At 42.0% G+C, this 22,995-nt stretch overlaps 1 protein-coding gene across 1 annotated transcript; it reads right to left on the reverse strand.

Moving 5' to 3' along the window:
- Positions 1 to 881: 881 nt before the first annotated feature.
- LOC308301096 (ferroportin) lies at positions 882 to 15,324 on the reverse strand (the record flags this gene model as incomplete). The annotated part of the gene is made up of 9 exons (XM_080744994.1): positions 882 to 1,141; positions 1,479 to 1,914; positions 6,698 to 6,945; positions 7,765 to 8,031; positions 8,795 to 8,921; positions 10,494 to 10,609; positions 11,599 to 11,758; positions 13,522 to 13,589; positions 15,222 to 15,324. The coding sequence occupies 9 exons, from the start codon at positions 15,322 to 15,324 to the stop codon at positions 882 to 884; spliced, it is 1,785 nt and encodes a 594-aa protein (XP_080601120.1).
- Positions 15,325 to 22,995: the final 7,671 nt, after the last annotated feature.

Consider the following 22,995-nt stretch of genomic DNA (forward strand, 5'->3'; position numbering starts at 1 on the left):
CCTTCCTCTTCTGTCCATCAAGGGGCGGGGGATTCCTTTGTCACTTTTTGTCACTTATCTAGCAATCTAACAGCGAGTTCCCTTTAGGTTCCTTTTTGGACATCCTGGAGTATTTCCAAGTGGACGGATCAGTAACGTCTATGCCACTTGTGTAAAGTTCACGTCTCCCATTGATTTGCTTTGCCTTTTTTTGTTTGCTTTTTTTTTTTACTACTTACTATCACTGTAAATGTTTGATCTTCACAACGCCCAGTTCTTTACCGTGTGAAGTTTTACAAAAATAGATGATTAAATAAATAAAATCCCTCAATCCATCATCCGTCCGCCCTTCCCGTCCAGAAATAAAAGCATCTGTGTGAGTTAGTGTACCAGTCGAGTGGACTTGCTCCGTTGAGTAGCTCTTGCAGTAATCCTGTGGGGTCTGCAGAGAGAAGAAAAAGGCGTGCACTGGTGCCTCGGCGGCACAGTTTTTTTGGTACGCATTCCCATGTTTTCGCTCCTGAGGTTAGGACACATCTGGAAACAGCATTTCCTGCTGCGGCCACGTCAACTTGTGTATTATGAAGGGGTTGTGCTGGTGGTGGTGGGTTATCTCTCACTCCGGTTTCACCTGAGTTGTGGCGTTTAAGGCCCTGCAGGACGAAAGCATCCAAGGGGAGGACAGAGGCTCGCTTGTGTTTTGTGCAGAGACGAATGGCCGGATGGAGGGGGTGGGGGGTAGCTTAGCACTGACACTGCCGGAGGAACGGGAGAGAGAAAGAGAGAGAGAGAGACGACTGGTTTCACAGGCGCAGCGTGGACTGGGAACTCGGTGCACGCTGAGGTTCACATTGGCATGCCTGCGTTCGCGTTGCACGCCGCTTCAGGGCCTCCTCTCTCTCTTACGTGTCCAGGCGGTGTTTTCTCTTGGCTTTGCGCGCGTACAGGAAGTACATGATGTGTCCCGTGGTGATGAACAAGACGGAGATGATGACCAGGATGCCGAAGTGCTGCGGCTGCGGCGCCGAGATGACCATGATGAAGTGCAGCAGGTCCATCAGGTAGTTCATGGAGCTCTGCACGCCGTTCACCACGCCGCGCTCGGACTCGCAGATGTTCTCCTGCAGCAGCTGGGTCACCGTCAGGTCGAAGGACCACAGGCCTGGAGCACACACGCACATACGCATGCAGACACAGTCACAGATACAGACACACGACATCGGGTCAAAGGTGGATCTGTCTTGACCCCTGCATCAGGGGGGCAACATGAGCCCGACGCTGACACTCATTAGGACAAGGATTCCAATTACCAACAATCCAGTTTGGTTTTCAGGGATTTGCTGCACAACATCGTCCTCACCAGTAGATGACCTCTATACTGATTTTGGTGACCCCATGACCTTTCCTCTAGTGCCAACCTCAGGTCAAAAGGTGCACACTACGTCACAAAATCTCCCAACAATTTGGCCCCAAGATATTTCGGTCTTAAGTCTACTCACCGATGCGTGCCGTGATGACGCCCAGGAACAGCAGGATGATGGAGATGTAGGACTCGGGCGTGGTGCTGACGGGCACGTTGTCAAACAGCACCGTGTTGTTGGTCCAGTGGATGGAGGAGCGGTCGGGCAGCAGCGGCTGGTTGACGCCCACCATCAGCGGGTAGGTGTGCTTCTGCCTCTTGCCCGCCATGCCTGCCGACGAGGAGGAGTTGGCGCCGTCGGCGTGGGGCATGAGCAGGCTGAGGTCCATGGGGCTGCCCGGGGCGAACACGGAGCACACGCACAGCAGCAGGCAGCCCAGGTGCAGGCAGCTGGAGATGATGCCCGTGTTGACCAGGCCGTACGCCTTCCGCAGCTTGGTGAACATCACGGTGCCCATGAGGCCCGTGATGGCCGACACACCCATCAGCACGCTGAGCAGAGAGCCGCTGATGCCCTGCAGCACGTCGTAGAGGGGAGGCGTCAGACATTTTGACCGGTACAATTACAATTGCAATTTACAATTTAGGCACTTAGCAGACGCTTTTAATCCAAAGCGACTTTAATAAGCAGGTAATACATCAATATAATAAGCAAGTACATCAACAACAATACAACAATGCATAGGAATATCAATCTAGAAAAACAATAACATAGGTAGACCACGCATCTAATCAGTAAAAAACTTTTCTAAAAGGGAGTGTTACAGTAGTGCTATGGGTTTAGGTGGAGTCTGAAGAGGTGAGTCTATAGTTCTAAGTGCGACAGGGAGTTTATTCCACAGTTTGGGGGCCAGGAGGGCAAATTGTCTAGGACGGGTGGATTTTTGTCCTGGGGTTTTTAGCGAGGGTTCTGTCAGCATCCCTGTGTTGGCTGATCTGAGTGAACGGGTGGGGTTGTAGGGGTTGATCAGGTTTTGGAGGTATCATTGTGGGCTCACCTGGAAGGCGAGCACACGTATGTTATCTTCATTATTTATTGTGGGCTCGCCTGTAAGGCGAGCACACTTTAGATGTTGTCATTATTTATCTATCAGGTTCTCCTCAAACTTTGGCACCTTTCAACTCCTACATACTTAGTGAGAAAATGAAAATAAAAACATCAATGTGTTCAGCTTACAGTGGCGACGTGTGCTATTACTTTATACAGCAATCGGCCAAATGGTGGCGCTGTAGGAAGCCTTCGAAAGTGCAAACTTTTAACAGATATAGCTCATGCTGTGTTTGAGGTACAGCCATGAAACCTGTATACACGTATGCGTCTCCTCATGCCGAACAACTTTTACCCTCTGACTTTTGACCTCTGACCTTTAGATCCCCCAGAATTTGGAATTATATGAAAAACAGTAAAAATCTATCTCCTCCTGGGATTTTTGCGATACGCGCAAAAAAATTTTTTAACATGAAATTTGAACCTGTATCTACACAGGCTATGTGGTGAGAAGTTTGAACGTTAAATAATGATTTTTTAATAATTCAATGAATATTGCACTTTTATGCAAATTATTATTTTGCCTCTAAATCATACATGCAAAGTTACATGTTCATGGCATTTGGCAAAGATGTAGAGGGTTAGTCAAAATATCACTGAAACCAATCTTATTCCAATTGGCCAAAGGGGGGCGCTATACGAAGCGTTTGAAATTTCAAACTTCAAACGGGCATAAGTCATGACTCGTTTCGTTTGAAGACATGCAACTTGCTTACACGCGTGCTTTGACTCAAGCGGAAGACATCTGTGTCTTTGTTAAGTAAGCTCCGCCCAGTTTGAGCAGTTTGTAAAACGCTTAAACCCGCTTTTATTCTGGAATTTTCGCGTTACGTGCACACAACTTTTTTTACATGAACTTTGGACCAATATCTAAAGATCTGTCAGATCGGATTTTTTTTTTTCAATTGAAACATGCTTTTTAATAATTCAATGAATATTGCAGTTTTATGCAAATTATTCTTCTGCCTCTAAATCATACATGCAAAGTAACATGTTCATGGCATTTGGCAAAGATGTAGAGTGTTAGTCCAAATATCACTAAAACCAATCTTACTCCAATTGGCCAAAGGGGGGCGCTATATCATTTTGAGCAGTTTGTGAAACGCTTAAACCCGTTAGGATTTTTTTTGCAATTTGCATGAAACTTTCTACACACAATCTAAGGACCTTTATCTAATATGCCTATGAAGTGCACACACACAAAAAATAATAAGCCAAAAACACCTCAAATCATGAACACAGCCTGCAATGTGCGTGAAATCTTTTAAGCACATTCCCAATAGGTCAAGGAACAGATACCACCCTTCTTACATTGGCCTGTTATAGCGCCACCAGCGGGTCAACTTTTGCACAACACATTTTTGGAACAAAATGGACCAATCTTTGACGTCAGTAAAGTCAAAGAGAGCACTGCCTGCAATCTTGACATTTTGTACTTTTATAGCCATTGTTTTCTGGCTTGAAGCGAGCCCACAATTGTTTCGAAGGAACAATATTTTCTAGTTTATCTATCAGTCAGTCAGTATCTCCTCAAAACTTTGGCGCGATTCATCTCCTACACGCTTACACCTTTCAACACCATTCAAATGGTTATGTGTTCAGCTTACTGAGGACATGTGTGCTTGTATTTTTCGTTTTGAAATGTTTTGTAGTATAATTATAAAAAAATAAAAATGTTTAACTTTAAGCACCCAATGCATTCCCAATGGGTTTAGTGAGTGGGGACAGAGTGTAGACAGAGGAAAGGGACCCATGTTTATGTTAAGGCGCTGTGGCTGCAATGTTTACACTTCAGATATGCTATTTATATCATTGCGTTCACACAGGTCTGCTCTCTGATTTGATCCAAATATCTAAGCTGTGTGATGTATATATTCTGAGTTAAAACTACTAGTAAGACACCTCAGGGTGACATGCGCGTCGCGCCAATTCTTGACTATCTGGCCAACCACAGTGTTTCTCTGACGATTCTAGTTGTTATCATTCTGGGGGGAGTTTGTTCATGTTTTTGTGAGGGTATCAACCCTAGGAGACACGGGGAAACATGCAAACTCCACACAGAAAGGCCCTATCGCCAACCCCATCGAGGGTGTGAGCGATGGGGCCTAAACATGGAAATGTGGAGAACACTATATATGGAGATAGTCCAGTCCATCATGTCATAATGGGACTACCGTCATAGACAGTAGCCATTGTTAGGCCGGAGTCAATGGCTGTGTCTATGACGGTAGTTCCATATGACATATTGGACTAGACTATCTCCATATATAGTGTTATCCACATCTCCATGTTAGGACTCATATATGGGCATAAAAAGTATGTCATGTGACATCACTTCCTGTACAGACAGTCAGCCATTGACTCCGGATTAACAATGGCTACTGTCTATGACGGTAGTCCCATATGACATATTGGACTAGACTATCTCCATATATAGTGTTATCCACATCTCCATGTTTAGACAGCCAATGACTCCGGCCTAACAATGGCTACTTTCTATGACGGTAGTCCCATATGACATGATGGACTGGACTATCTCCATATATAGTGTTATCCACATTTCGTGTAGCCGCCCTGTACAGGAAGTGATGTCACAACTCGCTGACATCACACTGACATCACAGAGGATACGGAAGGACGGTCACAAGGATACGGAAGGAAGATGGACCACTTAATACTGTAATCTTATGAAGTTGAGCTACAATGTGCAGTGTTGTGAGCTTGTAGATGAAAAAGTTATGTTTATGAAAAAGCTTTTCATTGGCTATTTATCTGGTTCTCAAAGTGTTGTTCAGGGAAGCCCAGGGGTCCCAGGGGGAGCATTGCTGATTCCCAAAATGTGGTTTGGGGTTAGGGTTAGGGGGGTTAGGGTTAGGGTCAAATTGTATTCACTCACTCACACACACACACACACACACACACACACACACACACACACACACACACACACACACACACACACACACACACACACACACACACACACACACAAACAAACACATAGAATTCATAGATATAGAACACATAGAATATGTACAGTACAGTTAGGTACAGTAGAGTACAGTAAGGTACAATACAGTAAGGTACAATACAGTAGTGTACAGTAAGGTACAGTAGAGTACAGTACAGTAAGATACAGTACCGCAAGGTACAGTAGAGTACAGCAAAGTACAGTACAATAAAGTACAGTCAGGTACAGTAGAGTACAGTACAATAAGGTACAGTCAGGTACAGTAGAGTACAGTAGAGTACATAAAAGTACAGTACAGTAAGGTACAGTAAGGTAGTCAGGTACAGTAGAGTACAGTACAGTAAGGTACAGTAAGGTACAGTAGAGTACATTAAAGTACAGTACAGTAAGGTAGAGTAAGGTACAGTAGAGTACATTAAAGTACAGTACAGTAAGGTACAGTAGAGTACATTAAAGTACAGTACAGTAAGGTACAGTAAGGTACAATACAGTACGGTACAGCAGAGTACAGTACAGTAAGGTACAGCAGAGTACAGTAAAGTACAGTACAGTAAGGTACAGTAAAGTACAGTACAGTAAGGTACATTACAGTACAGTACAGTAAGGTACAGTACAGTAAGGTACAGTAGTGTACAGTAAAGTGCAGTAGAGTACAGTACAGTAAGGTACAGTACAGTAAGGTACAGTATAGTACAGCGAAGTACAGTAAGGTACAGTACTGTACAGCACAGTAAGGTACAGTACAGTAAGGTAAAGTACAGTAAGGTAGGGTACAGTACAGCACAGTAAGGTACAGTACAGTAAGGTACAGTAAGGTACAGTACAGTAAGGTACAGTACAGTAAGGTACGGTACAGTACAGTACAGTACAGTACAGTACAGTACAGTACAGTACAGTACACACACAGGGTATAGCTGCTCAGATTCACCGCTCCACTTCGAACAGGCCTGACTGGGCCCGTCAGTAAAATGAAAGAGAGCATTGCCTGGGACCTTGACACCTTTTACTATTATTTTTTGGGTGGAAGCGAGCCCACACTGTTTCGAAGGAACAATATTTCTAGTTATAAATGCATTCATTGAACATTTCTGGCACAGATGACTCGAAACAACATAAGAATATTAGTAGTCCTATAATCACACATACAAAAATAGCAATTATAATCTGAGAAATAAATGCAAGATTATTACATGATTATTGCTTATTCTGCAAAACTATGGATGTATAAAATCCCATCACAGTGTTTGTAAATTAGATGATTTTGTCATGTTTTCTCTACCTGCGTGTAGGCGTATCCCGTGGTGATGCAGTCGAAGCCCAGCACAGTGGTGTAGAGGAAGGCCAGGCCCATGCCGGCCAGGAAGACGGGCTGACGGTAGTAGGCGCTCCAGCCGTCCTTGCAGGTGCTGAGCAGCCAGCGGAACCTCTGGAAGCACAGCGGCAGGTTGGTGATCTCCTTCAGGTTCAGGCTGATGTCGCACTGCTCCTCGGCCAGGGCGGGGACCTCCTGCCGGCTGGCCTCGTCCTCTGAGAGGGAGAAGACAAGAGTATAGGGATGGATGATATGAACATTTCATGTCACGATTATTGTGACCAAAGAAATTGTGATTTACGATATCGCGAAAATCGAAATATCCCCAAAATCCATTATCCTGGGGTGGAAAATTTGCCCCAAAAAATTGCAGATCTTCAAGCTCAAAACACGTTACAACAACGTGTTGTGAGCTTGGAGATCAGTTCAATTTTTTTGGGGAAAAGAGATTTGGTAGAGAGTGAAAAAAAAGGTCAGTTTTACCAATTATAGAGGGTTTAAGTGGTACCGGATATGCAGTGGTACTCAAATAAAAAGTGAATTGATCCCAGTGCATGACGGAGGATAATTTCACGATAAATTTAAACCTCCACGATAGGATTATTGTTTGTGTTTTTCATCACGATAAGCGATAATAACGATTATCCATTATTATAACTGTGGAACAAACTCCTGTTACACTTAGAACTCCTTAGCTTCTACCGTGGTCTGAAGACTCACCTCTTCGGACAATACCTGAGCCCATAGCACTTGCCGTAGCACATGACCATACTGAATAGGTGCTTGGTCTACCTAGCCGCTAGAGTTGGTGTCCCTCCCATTTTTTGCTTTTTTTCCCTGTAAAGTAAAATTAATGGGACACCAACTCTAGCGGCTGATAACACCAATTTAGCTGCGTCTCAGAAAGGGTTATCATACCAAATTATAATCTACAGATATAGAGCTTTTCAAAAATGCATGATAACCTTTGCCACCTTTCCGATACCGACATCTCGTATGGCCCATGGACTACAGTCAGTCAACTCCTTCCGTACCTTCTTGTGAGCGGTCTCTGACCCTCTCCCGGCTCGAAGGCACGCACTCCAGGTTGTCCTCGGCGGCGGGCGGCTTGACGGACAGGGCGGGGACGATGCGGTAGACCCGGGACAGGAAGATGAACTCCACGATGAGGGACACCAGGTTCCAGCCCAGGATGAAGCCGCAGCCCACCACGTTGGAGGCCAGCGTCATCACCTGGCCCACCGCCAGCGGCGCCAGGATGTTGGTCACCTGGTCGATCCGCCTCATGGTGGCGTTCATTCCTTTTGACGATGATGATGACGACAGATCAACCCCAATGCAAAGGTTTGTTTGATTGATTGAACACTTAAGCCAAGCAGATATACAAGCCACGCAAGCTTGTAGATCTTCTATTTTTGTCTTTTAGGTCTTTGAATATTTTGGATCCGATTCTACGAATGTCTTCTAAATCGGTGGTTCTCAAACGTTTTCATGTCAAGGACCCCCAAAATTACATGTATTTGGCTGCGGACCCCCATCTCAAAATATGTTGTTCCAGAGACCCCCAGAAGCAAATATTTGAGTTACAAATGTTCGCTTTAAATATATATATAAATATATTCAAAGATTTGCACACAAAAAAATCTAGATAAAAAAAAAAAAAAAGCAGATCTACAAGCTTGTATATCTGCTATTTTTCAATAGTTAAAGCATAAAATAATTCCAGGTCTTGATGGGTTAATTAGCAGTTCGCACAGGAGAAAGCACAGGACATTTGTACAGTTCAGATACAAGGTCTACTAATAGGATTTAAACCCAAAAAAGCACTATGGCTTGTTTACATTGGGAATGTCTGAATGGCAACATGTAACCCATTAGTACTTTGGAGGGGTTTTCATTATTGTTTCTTTCGTGGCGGAAACCTCAAAACAAACTGTTAACTTCCAGGATTCAAATTCAAAAATAGCAAAAGTTGCAGATCTACAAGCTCAGTCAAGTAGGGCATTAATTTACTAAAACACGCCGTCTCTCTCCAGCTATTTGGTAAACAGAAACTACTCTCACCAGCGAGGTGGCCGCGGTTGTAGCCGGTGATGACCACGATCCAGTCCCTCTGAATGGCAATGGTCAGAGCTGTGCTTGCAAGGTTTGCCACATCTGCCAGGACGATCACCACCGTATAACAAACCACCTTGCGTGAGTTTTTACATGATGCAACATGTTACTACACGTGACAACAGAAAGGTTTTTATGATGCAACATGTTACTACACGTGACAACAGAAAGGTTTTTATGATGCAACATGTTACTACACGTGACAACAGAAAGTTTTTTATGATGCAACATGTTACTAAAACATGACAACAGAAAGGTTTTTATGATGCAACATGTTACTACACGTGACAACAGAAAGTTTTTTATGATGCAACATGTTACTAAAACATGACAACAGAAAGGTTTTTATGATGCAACATGTTACTACACGTGACAACAGAAAGTTTTTTATGATGCAACATGTTACTAAAACATGACAACAGAAAGGTTTTTATGATGCAACATGTTACTACATGTGACAACAGAAAGGTTTTTATGATGCAACATGTTACTACATGTGACAACAGAAAGGTTTTTATGATGCAACATGTTACTACACGTGACAACAGAAAGGTTTTTATGATGCAACATGTTACTACATGTGACAACAGAAAGGTTTTTATGATGCAACATGTTACTACATGTGACAACAGAAAGGTTTTTATGATGCAACATTTTACTAAAACATGACAACAGAAAGGTTTTTATGATGCAACATGTTACTACACGTGACAACAGAAAGGTTTTTATGATGCAACATGTGACGTGGCCACACTTTACTTGAGCATGCAAGTTCATTCAAATAATTAACGCTTAATTAATGATGAATTAATGATTAAAGGGATGTTCCACAAAAAACTTCAAACTCCATTTTAATCATGATGGATTCATCGAAAAAACCCGGTCATGTTTTTTCGATATTCTTTTTAATTTATTTTTAATTTATTTTGGGGAAAATGAAGAAAAAAATAATAATAATACAAGAATTAATTGTGAAAGAAATTCATTCATGTAATGTACTCTTACTTGTACTTTAAGTAATTTGTAAAAGCATGTACTCTTGAATACTTAAGTACATTTAAAAGCAAGTAATCTTTTACTCATTTTGACTGAGCTACTTTTACTTTTTACGTTTACTGTATGTGCACGCTCAAGTAAAGTGTGACCATGTTTTTTTTCTTATCATGAAACATGTTTACTACACGTGACAACAAGAGACACAGCAGCAACAACAGTACTGACTGACAGTGTGATCGTTAGCACGAGTGGGAGTACAAGTAGATTTAGTTTGAACGTTCTCTAAGTAAAATGATAAGCAATAACCCAATATATACAAGAATATATACACTGTCAGTAATAGAAAGGTATTGGCATCAAATTATACTTACTGTACCAAAGTAAAAATACTCATGAATGACCCATTTCACAATAAAGAAAAAAGAAAAAGAGAGTTTTGACACGAAAACAGTTGGTTCTATTATGCTCACACCGCACGTTGTGAGCATGTAGATCAGCTCTTTTAGAGTAGCCAAAGTATGAAATATAGGGCTTAATTGGTTAATGTAGTGGTGTGTTTTGTGTAATCAAAAAATCTAAACTTACAAAGTGACTACAGGTTTTCTAATAATTGTCCACTGATTGTTAAGGTATAAGTGTACGGTATACTCACTGTCAGCCAGCCGTCCCAGATCAGCTCAATGGATTGTTTATAGGAGAAGACCAGCATGAGGACGATGCTGCACACCGTTACAGAGATGTTCTGAATGAACAGCGAGGCGTGAGCAACTACAACAAGAACACAATGAATCTGAATGAGCAACTACAACAAGAACACAATGATTCTGAATGAGCAACTACAACAAGAACACAATGAATCTGAATGAGCGACTACAACAAGAACAGATACAATGTATCTGAATGAGCAACCAAGACAGGGGTGTCCAAACCTTTTTCAAAGGGGGCCACAACAGGGAACAAGGAATCCTGACAAATTATACTCAGGGAAAATATTCTTGTCTGACGATGCTGGCGACCCGCTTATAATACAATTTAGGAATGAAGCCGCAGGCCCTAAAAAAATTGTCCTCGGGCCGCATTTGGCCCCCGGCCCGCGCTATGGAAACCCCTGAACTAAGACAAGAACAGACAGAATATATCTGAATGAGCAACGAAGACAAGAACAGACGTTTACAAGCCTCTGATTTGTACAAAGATGCTGTTCCTTAGCAATGCATGTTTTAATTTCAAGGACCCCCATTCTGATATTGTCGCTGCTGGGCGCAAACCTCCTACCTCAGTTTTTCAACATTTTAATTTTCTTTAATTAATCAGTGTATTGAACAAACACCCTTTACGTCTTTGTGTGGGTTTTTACAAATATTGAAATGTATTATTAAAAGGCGCTTCTGACTAAACCTTTATTGGATCCTCAAACTGCCAGTCAAACTCCAGTCTCCAACTCTTTTTTTTTTTTTTTTTTACATAACAACTACTGTATCTCCACATTAATGGTCAACACCTCAACACAACTCAAGCTTTATTTGGGTAAAGTGACAATAATACAAGGACACATTCAAGTGTCTGACAATGTATAGAGTCAGCACAATACCAACTTTATTGGTAAAATTGTTTTTGTTGGTTTCTGTCTGACAGCAGAGATATAATACTGTATGTTACAATGTTAGATGTGTGAATGAAACCTGGCGGGTGCCTACCTTTATTCCTAGGATTAAAATACAGTGTGTTACAATGTTAGATGTTTAAATGAAACCTACCTTTGTTCCTAGGGTTGCGGTCGACCCAGTCGCCGATCAGAGCGCCCAGGAGGAGCACTGACCCGGCCACCACCAGGCCAAACACTGCGGTCAAGAGGAGGTTACGGCCATACAGCTCAATCAGAAACACAGAGATAGCAAAGTGCCACATGCGGTCCCCCTGGGTTGGACCAAAACAACAACAACAACAACAATAAATTTAATCACGCTCTGCTGTGCGAGGAAGGCACGTGTTGCCGCGCTGTCCAACGGGTCACAGAGTTCAGGAGCACACAGCCCCTGCAGTTAACCCTGTCTGCTCGCTCGCTCTGCGTCTCAAAGAGCTGGGCTCTGGGTGGGACAGCTCACAAACCTGACACCGTCGGTGTAGTCTAAAGTAGGGAGCGACTGGGTTTTATCCGATACCGGTGCAAAACAGTCTGGAGCCGATACTTTTCAATACATAAAGTTCAATGACATAATTCATTTCACTACAGGTGGACACTTGGTTTCATTGTGAGATGCTGCCAGTGCTGCTGCACTTAGTGCTGATTCTAGATCAGCCTAAATCCTCGCACAAGTTACACAGCAATACAAAGCGGTGCCTATTCGATACTATACTACTACACGCTATCGCTAGTGTCGGATGTGGTGGTAACGGTTCTTGTATGGTACCGGTTCTTGTATGGTACTGGTTCTTGTATGGCAGGGGTTTTCAAACATTTTTTTGACTCAGGGCTACTTTTGTTTGTTGATTTTTAGAATCTTACATCATATTACGCAACATAAACATGCACTTCTTTCCACCTGAGATATGGTAGGCTATGTCACAGACAAATATCTGTTTCCATGAGACGGTTAACGCCCCAGTGTCCCTATTCTGGGGGAAAGGTTCACCAAAAATAGCAGATCTACAAGCTCACAACGTGTCATGTTGTGGTGCGTTGTGAGCTTGTATATCTGCTATCTTTGGGAAGAGAGTTGGCCGTAGATGGACAAATACAGTGCAAATCAGGTCTGTTTTAGTGAAGTGATATTATAGTGAATTATTGATGAATTCCAAATCTTATCAAATTATTCAGAGGCACCCCTGGACTGGCATCACGGCACCCTAGGGTGCCACGGCACCCACTTTGGGAAAGCCTGTTGTATGGTACATGTTCTCGGTACTCAAACCTACTCTCGAGCCAGACGCTTGCCTCCCACAATTTTAAAATGCTTCCGTTACGCATTCAGAGGAATATTGTGAAATAGTTGTCTGGCAGGTGAGACTATCGTTGGTGTGGATTCCCAAAATAATGAAACTCTTTCCTGGAAAGTTAGTTACACAAAAATAGAAGCCATTGCTCTTGCATCAGTAAAACAACATTTACTTTGAAATCGTTGTTTGTAATGACCACCAATGATGCACTAGCGGGCAGGTTTCTGAACTGTCCACAGCCCTCCTCTGAGACACAGGGTGACCAGACAGAAATGGTGCCATCTCTACTAAGGATGGGACGATATGAACATTTCATGCCACGATTATTGAGACAAAAAAATTATAATTGCGATTTACAATATTAACATCCATAATCCAGGGGCCAGAAATAGCAGATTTGTGAGCTTGTAGATCAAGTATGTTATTTCCAGGTCCTTTTTATGAATTACAGAGGGCTTAAGTTGTACAGCTCGGCAAATAAAAAGTGAATTGATCCCAGTGCATGACGGAGGATAATTTCACAATAAATTTAAATCTCCACGATACGATTATTGTGAGTGTTTTTAATAATGATAAATGATAATAACGATTATCGTCCCATCCCTATTCTCTACTGTAAAATGAAAATTGTTTTATTACTGAAGAACAATTATAAATTATGTAGATGAGGTTGAAATATGCATGCAAGTGCTGCCGTTTTCCCCACCAATAGCTGGTCTGTCTATCAAATCAAATGGTCTTACCCACATTGACAGAGCTCCACTGACATAGATGAGAAACTTGGGACCTTTGAGGTAGATGAGAGGAGACCCTGAGGAGGAAATGTTCACACAATATGATATAAGATTAAGGGGACGTTCCACCGGTGCGTCAGCGTCTCAGGAGCAAAGTTAGCCGAGTGGTGGACCAATCTGGGGACTAAATGCTTTCCAATAGTTTTCTTCACAAATGTGTTCATGAAGGTGTCTACTATCACCTCTGAACCTTGTCAAACCCAACTCCCTTGACACACTTTGTGGGAGCCAATCAAAGTTGAGGGTATCGCGAGGGCCTGGGATAATAATAATAATAAAAAAAAAAGACAATATGAGCGTATGAGGTGTGTAATTAGGGTATTTTTGGTCTGCTGAATCCATTTCAACCATTAGTTTTCAGTTAAAATTACTCCTTGGCCATAACATAGGCCACACCTACTTTTGTGTGTCCATGTGACATAATATTGTCAATAAAAAAATTGGTTGGAGTAGGGTTTGAATTCATGAAAACTATTCAAGATCAGGTGGGTAAGCACACATCATGACACACAGGATAACATGATGCAATCTGACAAGGAACACTCAAACACAGGGTTTAAAACATAGGGACTAACAGGACACAGGTGTCCTTTTATGGCCACAGAGTCATTTTAACTGAAAACTAATGGTTGGAATAGATTCAGCAGCCCAAAAATACCCTAATTACACACCCCATATGCTCATATTTTCCACCCTTTAATCCCAGGCCCTCGGGATACCCCCAACTTTGATTGGCTCCCACAAAGTTTGTCAAGGGAGTTGGGTTTGACAAAGTTCAGAGGTGATAGTAGACACCTTTATGAACACATTGGTGAAGAAAACTATTGGAAAGCATTTAGTTTCCAGATTGGTCCACCACTCGGCTAACTTTCCCTCACTAGACACACATAGCAGCTAAGAAGCACTGGAGCAGGAAAATACGTTTTGACATTATTAAGATCTTTCTCAGGTCACGACCTGGCGAAGATTTAATAACGTCGAAACATTGTCTTTCCTGCCTTGCACGCTGCTACATTAAAGGACAACTTTAGTTTTTTTAACAACAAGGGTTCATATTTTAGATTGTAATCTTAGGGAAAAGAAAAGATGAGAGTTAAAATGTTTTCATTTACTGCTTTCTATCGTTTTAGCGATTTTGATATCAGTGGGTGGTGCCATACCATACGTAAAGGTGGCAAAATATATATTTTTAGACACAATAAGCCGGCAATTTCTTTATTACTATTTACAGTAACACTTCTAGCCCCCTAAGTCACATCTGCCCATGAAAGATTGCGGTGCATCTGGGAATGGGCTTGTGTCTAGAAAGACATATTTTGCTACTTGTACGCATGCCCCCAACCACTTAATGTTTTTTCTCAATATAATTAAAATGGTATTACAAAAAAAGTGTTTAAAGGTAGCAGCTCTGTTTCATTCTATATGCAGTAGGTCTAGATGTCAATCAATGGTTCTTAGTCACAAAAAGCATCAAAAGTGGCAGATCCACTTTACGCCTCGTTTCGAGCTTGTGGATCTGATGCTTTTGAATTTGAATCCTGAAAAGTAACCGTTGTGGACACACTGTATGAGCTTTCCACCCGACAGAGACCATAAACACTACTACAGCACTGTAAGGGACGGGTCACCACAGGTCAAGTGGAGGTTACCTGGTACATTCCTAGCCGGCCTGGCTCTTGTGTCGCTCGAGTCGTCCGACTCGAATTCGACCACCGCCCCTCCACACTGTGAGGCGTTTGTTCGCAGGGACATTGCCTGTGGTGGGACCAACGCAAACAACAACGACCACGCGAAAAACTGATAAACATTTTGCCAAAAATGTATGAACAAAACAGCTATTTTTGGCATGCGACTCACAAAAACCTACTAATACCGACTTGTTTTCAACGGCTAACAGCAACTTCTCACCCTATGTTTTGCATCTCCGCAGACTAACATGAACACGTGTTGTTGACCACTAGTTAACACAAGCACTGGTCAGTTCCTCTTTCACATACGTGTTGAGGCCATTCCAGAAGTCAGCACTCTATGGCTATAGTTGATCAAATCTGACAGGATATTGATTTTAAATCACTTCACACAGAAACCAAGCTACCTGCTCACTGTAAACGTCATTACATCTCTGAACCCTACAACCAGTCCCACATCAACCTCTCAGAGATGCCATAGTGTCCAATATAAAGCACTTGATGTTTACATACTGTACTTAGTCACAGTTAATTAATGATTACGGTATTTGCTGTTCTGAGGTGTATACAAACACACAAGTTGCAGTAAGTTTAGATTGTGTTGTACACAGCTGTCAAAGAAAAGTATACGCATGCAATGAAACAACAAATACACGCGTGAAGTGAAATATGAATGCCCAACAATACATCAAAGTAGCGATTCATTTTAGCTTGTTGCTTTTTTGCCTCATAAATATGTACATTCAGCTGGGGATGCAATGCAGCCAGAAGATAAAAGACTAAATGAAAAAGAAAGAAAATCAACCATTTGTCAGAATAAGTCAGTTAAGTCAGATCATGAAAGAAAAGAGGATCCATAATCACCTTGGTGCTGATGTTACATTCGATCCTTGCTGAGGTCGATCGGTTGCTCGATCCTTGGCGATGGTGAGGAGGATGATGATGACGACAACGATGATGATGATGGGAGTGTTGCCATGTATCTTACATTGGGACGCTAGTGTTTCCTGAGAGGCTAGGCTTCAAGCTGTAGCAGTAGCAGGTTGAAAGGCTGGATAACATCAGTACTAAAGTGCTCAACCACCACCATTGTGTGAAAGTGCCAGAAAAGCAGAACGGACAGAGGGTGACAACAAAGCCCGCCAGCATATTCCACACGCGGCACGTGACGCCGCGGAGACAATGATCGCTGCGTGGCCCTCTCCACCAGCCACAAAACACAGGCCTAACATTACATAGTGGGGGGAAAAGGCATGGATTAGGCTTCGGCAGGGGTGTCGCACCAAACTCTGGGGCCCGTGTACAAGGATTCACTGTGGGCCCCCCATGAATGTTCTGCATGGGGGGGGGGTTAACCCATTTAGACTGGGAACGCATTATTTTGTGTTTTAACTATTGAAAAATAGCATATACTGTATACAAGCTCACAGCGTGGCACCAAGTGCCGTGCTGCGAGCTTGTAGATCTGCTATTTTTGAAAAATCATGAAATGTTTAGCAATTTTTGAATATTTTTTGACCTGATTCTATCAATGACTCCTAAAACTTTTTCATGTGAAGGACCCCCATGGGGGCCCGTGTATTTGGCCACGGGCCGCCATGTCAAAATATTTAATTCCGGGGACCCCCCAGAAGCAAAATTTGAGTTATAAATGTTTGCTTAAAAAACACATACAGTATATTCAAAGATTTGCACACATTTTCACGACTATAAAAAAAATAGCAGATGCTCAGATCGGTGCTGTGCTGTGAGCTTGTATATCTGCTATTTTTCTATAGCTTAAGTATAAAGCCCCTTTACCTTGGACCCTAGTAACTCAGTCCCACTTTCCCCCCCTTGTGACGCCCCTGGGTTTCGGTGTAGGACGGTGGTGCCATGGTGTCGCTCTGCCGGGTGAAAAGAAACAGGCGATCTACAAGCTCAGTGCTCAAGGCTGTTGTTTGGGCACATTGTGAGATTGTAGATCAGAGGGGGGGGGGGGGGGGGGGGGTTTGGTCAGCAACACCGCAGTCCCACGACGAAGTGTAAATGAGGCGGGTACTGATATGCACTGCGTGTGCGTGCACGCGCACACACATACAGTTTATGGTTGTTGTCGGGTGGAACTGGAAACTTTGTATGTCAAAAACCGTTCGTTTTGTATTTGCCATTTGAAAAATGATTTAAACAAGTGAAAATAGCAGATCTACAAGCACACAACGCCTTGCACCGTGAGGCAGTGCTTGTAGATCTGCTATTTTCACTAGTTGTGTGCGATAGTCTTGTGTGATGACAGGTCTTTAATTTACGCAAAAAACGTGAAAATGTGAAACTTGGAGATACAAGGTTCCTGCTGGACAGTGACGGTATGCTCTCTCTCACACTTGCACGCACGTGGAGTCCATGCTCTCTCTCTCACATGCACACAAACATACATACACACCCAGTGTGTTTGCTCTCTCTCTCTCTCTACACACACACACACACACACACACACACACACACACACACACACTTCATGCTATCGCTTTCACACACACACACACACACACACACACACACACACACACACACACACACACACACACACACACACACACACACACACACACACACACACACACACACACACACACACACACACACACACACACACACACACACACACACACACACACACAGCCAACAGGCATAATGGGAGTGCATGAGCCCTACTGTTACTGTAACCATCACATCATGCAACATTACACAGCAACATCCTAAGTGTTCATTTGACTCTATATTATGCTACGTTTATTTGATTATTGGAGTAACACTGTATACTACTTGCCCTTTTGGGCTTTTATTCATTCACTCACACTGGCATCCCAATTGTGGGCATGTCATTAAAAGGTGAACATTTTCCAAAATCTTTATCATTATATTTCAATAATCTTAAAATAGGAGATCTACAAGATCAAATCATAGCAGATCTCGTAGATCTGCTTCTTCAGCCTTTTCCCCCCACAAACAAAGGGTGAAATAAGTTTATCATCATGAAAACCAATCTTAACTCTTTGAGTGCCAGCGCCCTCTAGGGGCCAAAGAATGCCAGCGCATCTCTCATAGGCGAGCGCTTTAGCTTCCAGGACTTCACCTTCCAGGACCTGACGTGCTCACGTTCATGCACGGCATGGAAATGTCCCGGATGAAGATGCTAACAGAATGGCTATTCCCATTTTGTCATCTAAAAGATCATTTTTGGGCGATTTCGCCGTAAATAAACCTCGCGCCGCTTCCCTAAAACACAAAAAAGAGATATAAGCCTTTAAAGATGCGGTCTTTCATTGGATTAGGCGGAGATTGGCGATTGCGTTCGCAAATTACGGCCGGCCGGGAGGTTGCTAGCTTTCGGCTAGTAGCTAGAAAAATCAGGCCAGGCTTCAGAAGGCCTCTTATCATTTCATTCATTTAATTAAATAAAGCCGAACTACTTCGGGATCGGCACACTCGTGTACTCATCGGAAGCGGCGCCGAACATCGGGTGAACATTGGGGAGCTCAAAAATGTATTTTAAACCATTTTTAATGGAATATATCGTCGGACAGAGTAGAACGGCTAGCTGGCTAGCGGCTAGCGAGCCAGGACCACCCACGACTCTACAAGCAGCTCGGGGTAAGTGAATTAATAAAAAAAAGATTGTATTGGATTGAAATAAAGCCGAACTAGTTCGGGATCGGCACCAGATGAGTTAATGTTTGACTACCACTGGACCAGAATAGAGCATTGCAGCGGAAGTGGTTTCCTGGTGCCACTTACAGTTTTTCATGATTGTTAACACACAAACATTTAAAATTTGGCACAATTTTCACAACCTTCACTTCATGTACCTATAGCTTGACTTGATTTGGCACTACTTCACACTCACTTTTCATGATTAGACTCGGATTCTCCTTCTTTACACTCTGATGTCAATTACACATCACCTTATTGTCTACTACTATACAATACACTACACACAATGTTCGGTTGTTGCACACACTTCTCACGTAAAATCTCAAAGCATCAACCTACAATACACTCCATGTCAATTACACCTCACCTTGTTGTCGAAACACTATACACAATGTTCAGTTGTTGCACACATGTCTCCCGTAAAATCTCAAAGTATCAACACACAACACACAACTATTCAAAACTTTATACATTCTGGTCTGATGTCAATTATACAAGAACCTTCTTGTCTAAACACTACACACAATGTTTCAGTTGTTGCACAACTGAACATTGAGACATTGTGCAGAGATGGGCACAAAATACAAAAATGATTTGAAATACAAAGATACAAATACCAGGATATTGTCACCAGGATAGTATCTTGGTGACACTATCCTGGTCAGTATTAGACCAAGTACTGACCAAGTATTTCGATTTTTTTCAAAATACTTTTTTATATTTTGTGCCCATCTCTGACCAGTGGCATGATGCCTAAATCTACTGTAAATCATGTGCCCAAATAAAACTGTTTGGATGCATATTTGTGTGCTGTTTTATGTTTGACTATATAAAAAAAAGTAGGACAACACTGAGTAATTTTACAAAAGGAGAAATAGCTCATTCTCCAGAGTCAATGTCATTCATATGGTGTGTCTCATATGGTGTGTTCCAATTCAATGGTGTGTTTTCAATTTTGCACTTCATTGTGCTGTAGATGCTTGGTAGTGTGCAGCAAATGCTTAGTTGTGTGTACTGAATGAATGGTATGTGTCATTTGAAAATATGTCTGTGTGTACCAAATAAAACATGAGTTCCATTTTGTGAACACAGTTAAGTGATTTTATGGCAAAGAGTCATCTTGGGGAGGGAGTGTCAGGTGAAATGAAAACACAAGTTCCATTTTGTGAACACAGTTAAGTGATTTGATGGCAAAGTGGATTTGATGGCAAAGTGGTCATCTTGGGAAGGGAGTGTGAGGTTTAGCATTTTGTGTGTGAGGTTTTCAGTTTTGTGTGTGCAGTTTTGAAAAAGCCGTTAGTGTAGTGAAAAACGTGTGTTAACAATCATGAAAAACTGTAATATTCCCCATTCATTTTCGCCATAGACTTTTACAAAAATATTTATAACAATGTTAAGCCTCGAACCAAGCCATCCAGGATGGCAGTGAATCATGTCCATACAACCTTTGTTTCTATGAAAAGAACATTTTGAAAATCGCTGAACAAAGGGTATTAAATGTAGTATATCAAAGCATGTAATATTAAAATATGTTTTCACATAGGATCAAAGGTTGTATGGTCATGATTCACTGCCATGCTGGATGGCTTGGTTCGAGGCTTAACATAATTGTTATAAATATTTTTGTAAAAGTCTATGGCGAAAATGAATGGGGAATATTAACTCTTTTACCGCTTTGGACGTTCCCGTTCGCCCCAATTTTGACCCTAGCTGGTTGCCAATACGAACGCTCGTTCTTTTACCTTGTCTGATGACTGTAAGCTGATGAGGCGTCGCGCGGGTGTGTACAGTAAAAACATCTCCCGTAATGCTGCTTTCAAATCTCCACCACACGTAAACATCAATGATGTCCAATTCACTTTCTGGCTGTTCTCTGCGGACCTGATCTAGATTATGCATTTCTATGCTCTGAACGACGGCAAGCGAAGCGGCCCAATTCACATCCATTCTTTGCATAAGGCTGCCCTCTGCCGCCAGCTTGGCTAAAGTACACATATAAATAAAAATAAAAATAAATCGTTTGGAAATAATGAAAAGAACAAATGAGAAACTAGAGAGTTTGGTTGGCGTGACTCGAGTCACACTTGCAAATGAATTTTGTCTTACCATTTGAATTTCCCCCATTGAAGTCCATCGGGAAATTAATAAATTAATGGCCATATATGGAGATCTGTGTCAGTCCCTTTCATGCCCACATACTGTATGGAGATCAATATTAAGCCCATATCTTGGAATGCCCATATATGGACACATACTGTGTCAGTCTCATGTGGTCTATGATGTCAGTCATCTCCATATTTGGGAAAAGTTAAATTTTTATTTAAAGTCAATGGAGAAAATTAATTCACAAATAAATGTATATAAATTAAACTATATATAATGTATGTCTAAGCAAAATGCACTGAATTGATTTCCGATGAAGCCGGTGGATTTTGACATAATGGTCCAAGTGCGTTCCACCAAAACAGTGGGAGGAGCAGCGTGGCAATTTTTTTTAAATATATCTAGGAGGGGGTGGTAGATGGATGGATGGAATAAAGTCGGTTGGCAACCACACTAATGAGCAGATAGTAATCTGTTGGATCAGAATAAATCTAACGCGTACGTACGGTATATATACACACACTGTAAGGAAGTATGTGCATTGGCCGATGAGATGAAAAGTTGCAGAATGGGTAGGAAAAGTTAAGAGAAACTCGGCTTGAAAAATACATATAGTACATAAAGTATTACGAATGAAGCTGGACTCTGCTCTAACAAGCAGAAAAGAAGCACAGAAGAAAACAAAGACTCTTGGCAAATATGAAGTATCATGTTTTCTCCTATTAAACGGGGTGATGAGTTCCATATCAGGCATGCCTTGTCTGTCTTCTTCAAGAGGAAAAGACATCCAACACTTGGTAGTTATAGAAAAGATGTGAGCGCAGGAAACTAAGGCACACATGCATACACACACACACACACACACACACACACACACACACACACACACACACACTCACACAGGCAGCAGCATGGAGGCGCTCCGTCTTGAGAAAGCGTCCTCCTCGGTCGGTCTCATAGAGACCAGGCAGCGGTACCGACCAATTTCGTCTTGTTAAGTTATTTAACAGTTTGTTTGAATGTTCTATTATTATGTTTTATCCAGAACTAGTTTATGCAGTAACTAAATATAGTCGTATTTCCCACCTAAAGACGCTATTTTAGATTTTTGATTTCCAAATCCGATCCTGTTAAAACGACCCATTTTGTGAAAGCAGGCTGACCGGCATAGAGTTGAGTGACAGGTACTTTGTTTTTTTAGCTTAATTTTTTTATAGCTTGCTTTATTCTAGTCTGAACACAGCTTAAGAAGTAGTGAAAATAGCTGATCTACAAGCTCACAACATGGCGAGGAGCGATGCGTTGTGAGTTTGTAGATCTGCTATTTTCACTAGTTTGGCTCCCGAGCAAACGTCAAATCTCTCTTTTGGGTCTCGACCTGAAAAGTTTGGGAACCACTGGGCTAAATGATAAATTAGCAACCGTTGACCTCAGACGTTCTCACCTTAAGCATGGATGTATAAAGAAACACTGCAGAGGTGCATCATGGAGTTGATTCAGTTGTTTTGTGATTTTACACTGCTTTATTGGGGTTTTGTAGAGACATTATTTTGTCAAAAGTTGTACACGATGTATATAATTATGGTATGTAACAAAACAGAGCAACATTTCTCAACAGTGTCAAACAGTATGCCAGGTTGACAGTTGTTCAATACCGTTCGGAAAGCAAAACCATTACTTATTAATTAGTCTTGCGTAGCCAGACAACTATTCCACAATTTCCAAATGCTATACTGTAGACTCTGTAAATACACCTCCTGAATGCTACTGTATACTCTACTGTATAGAGTCTGGAACTACACCTCCTGAATGCTATAGAGTCTGGAACTACACCTCCTGAATTTTATATAGAGTCTGGAACTACACCTCCTGAATTTTATATAGAGTCTGGAACTACACATTCTGAAAGCCGAAAATGGAATCTGTTCATCATTGCAAA

The sequence above is a fragment of the Nannobrachium achirus genome (assembly GCF_963921795.1).
Source record: "Nannobrachium achirus genome assembly, chromosome: 2".
NCBI lineage: Eukaryota > Metazoa > Chordata > Actinopteri > Myctophiformes > Myctophidae > Nannobrachium > Nannobrachium achirus.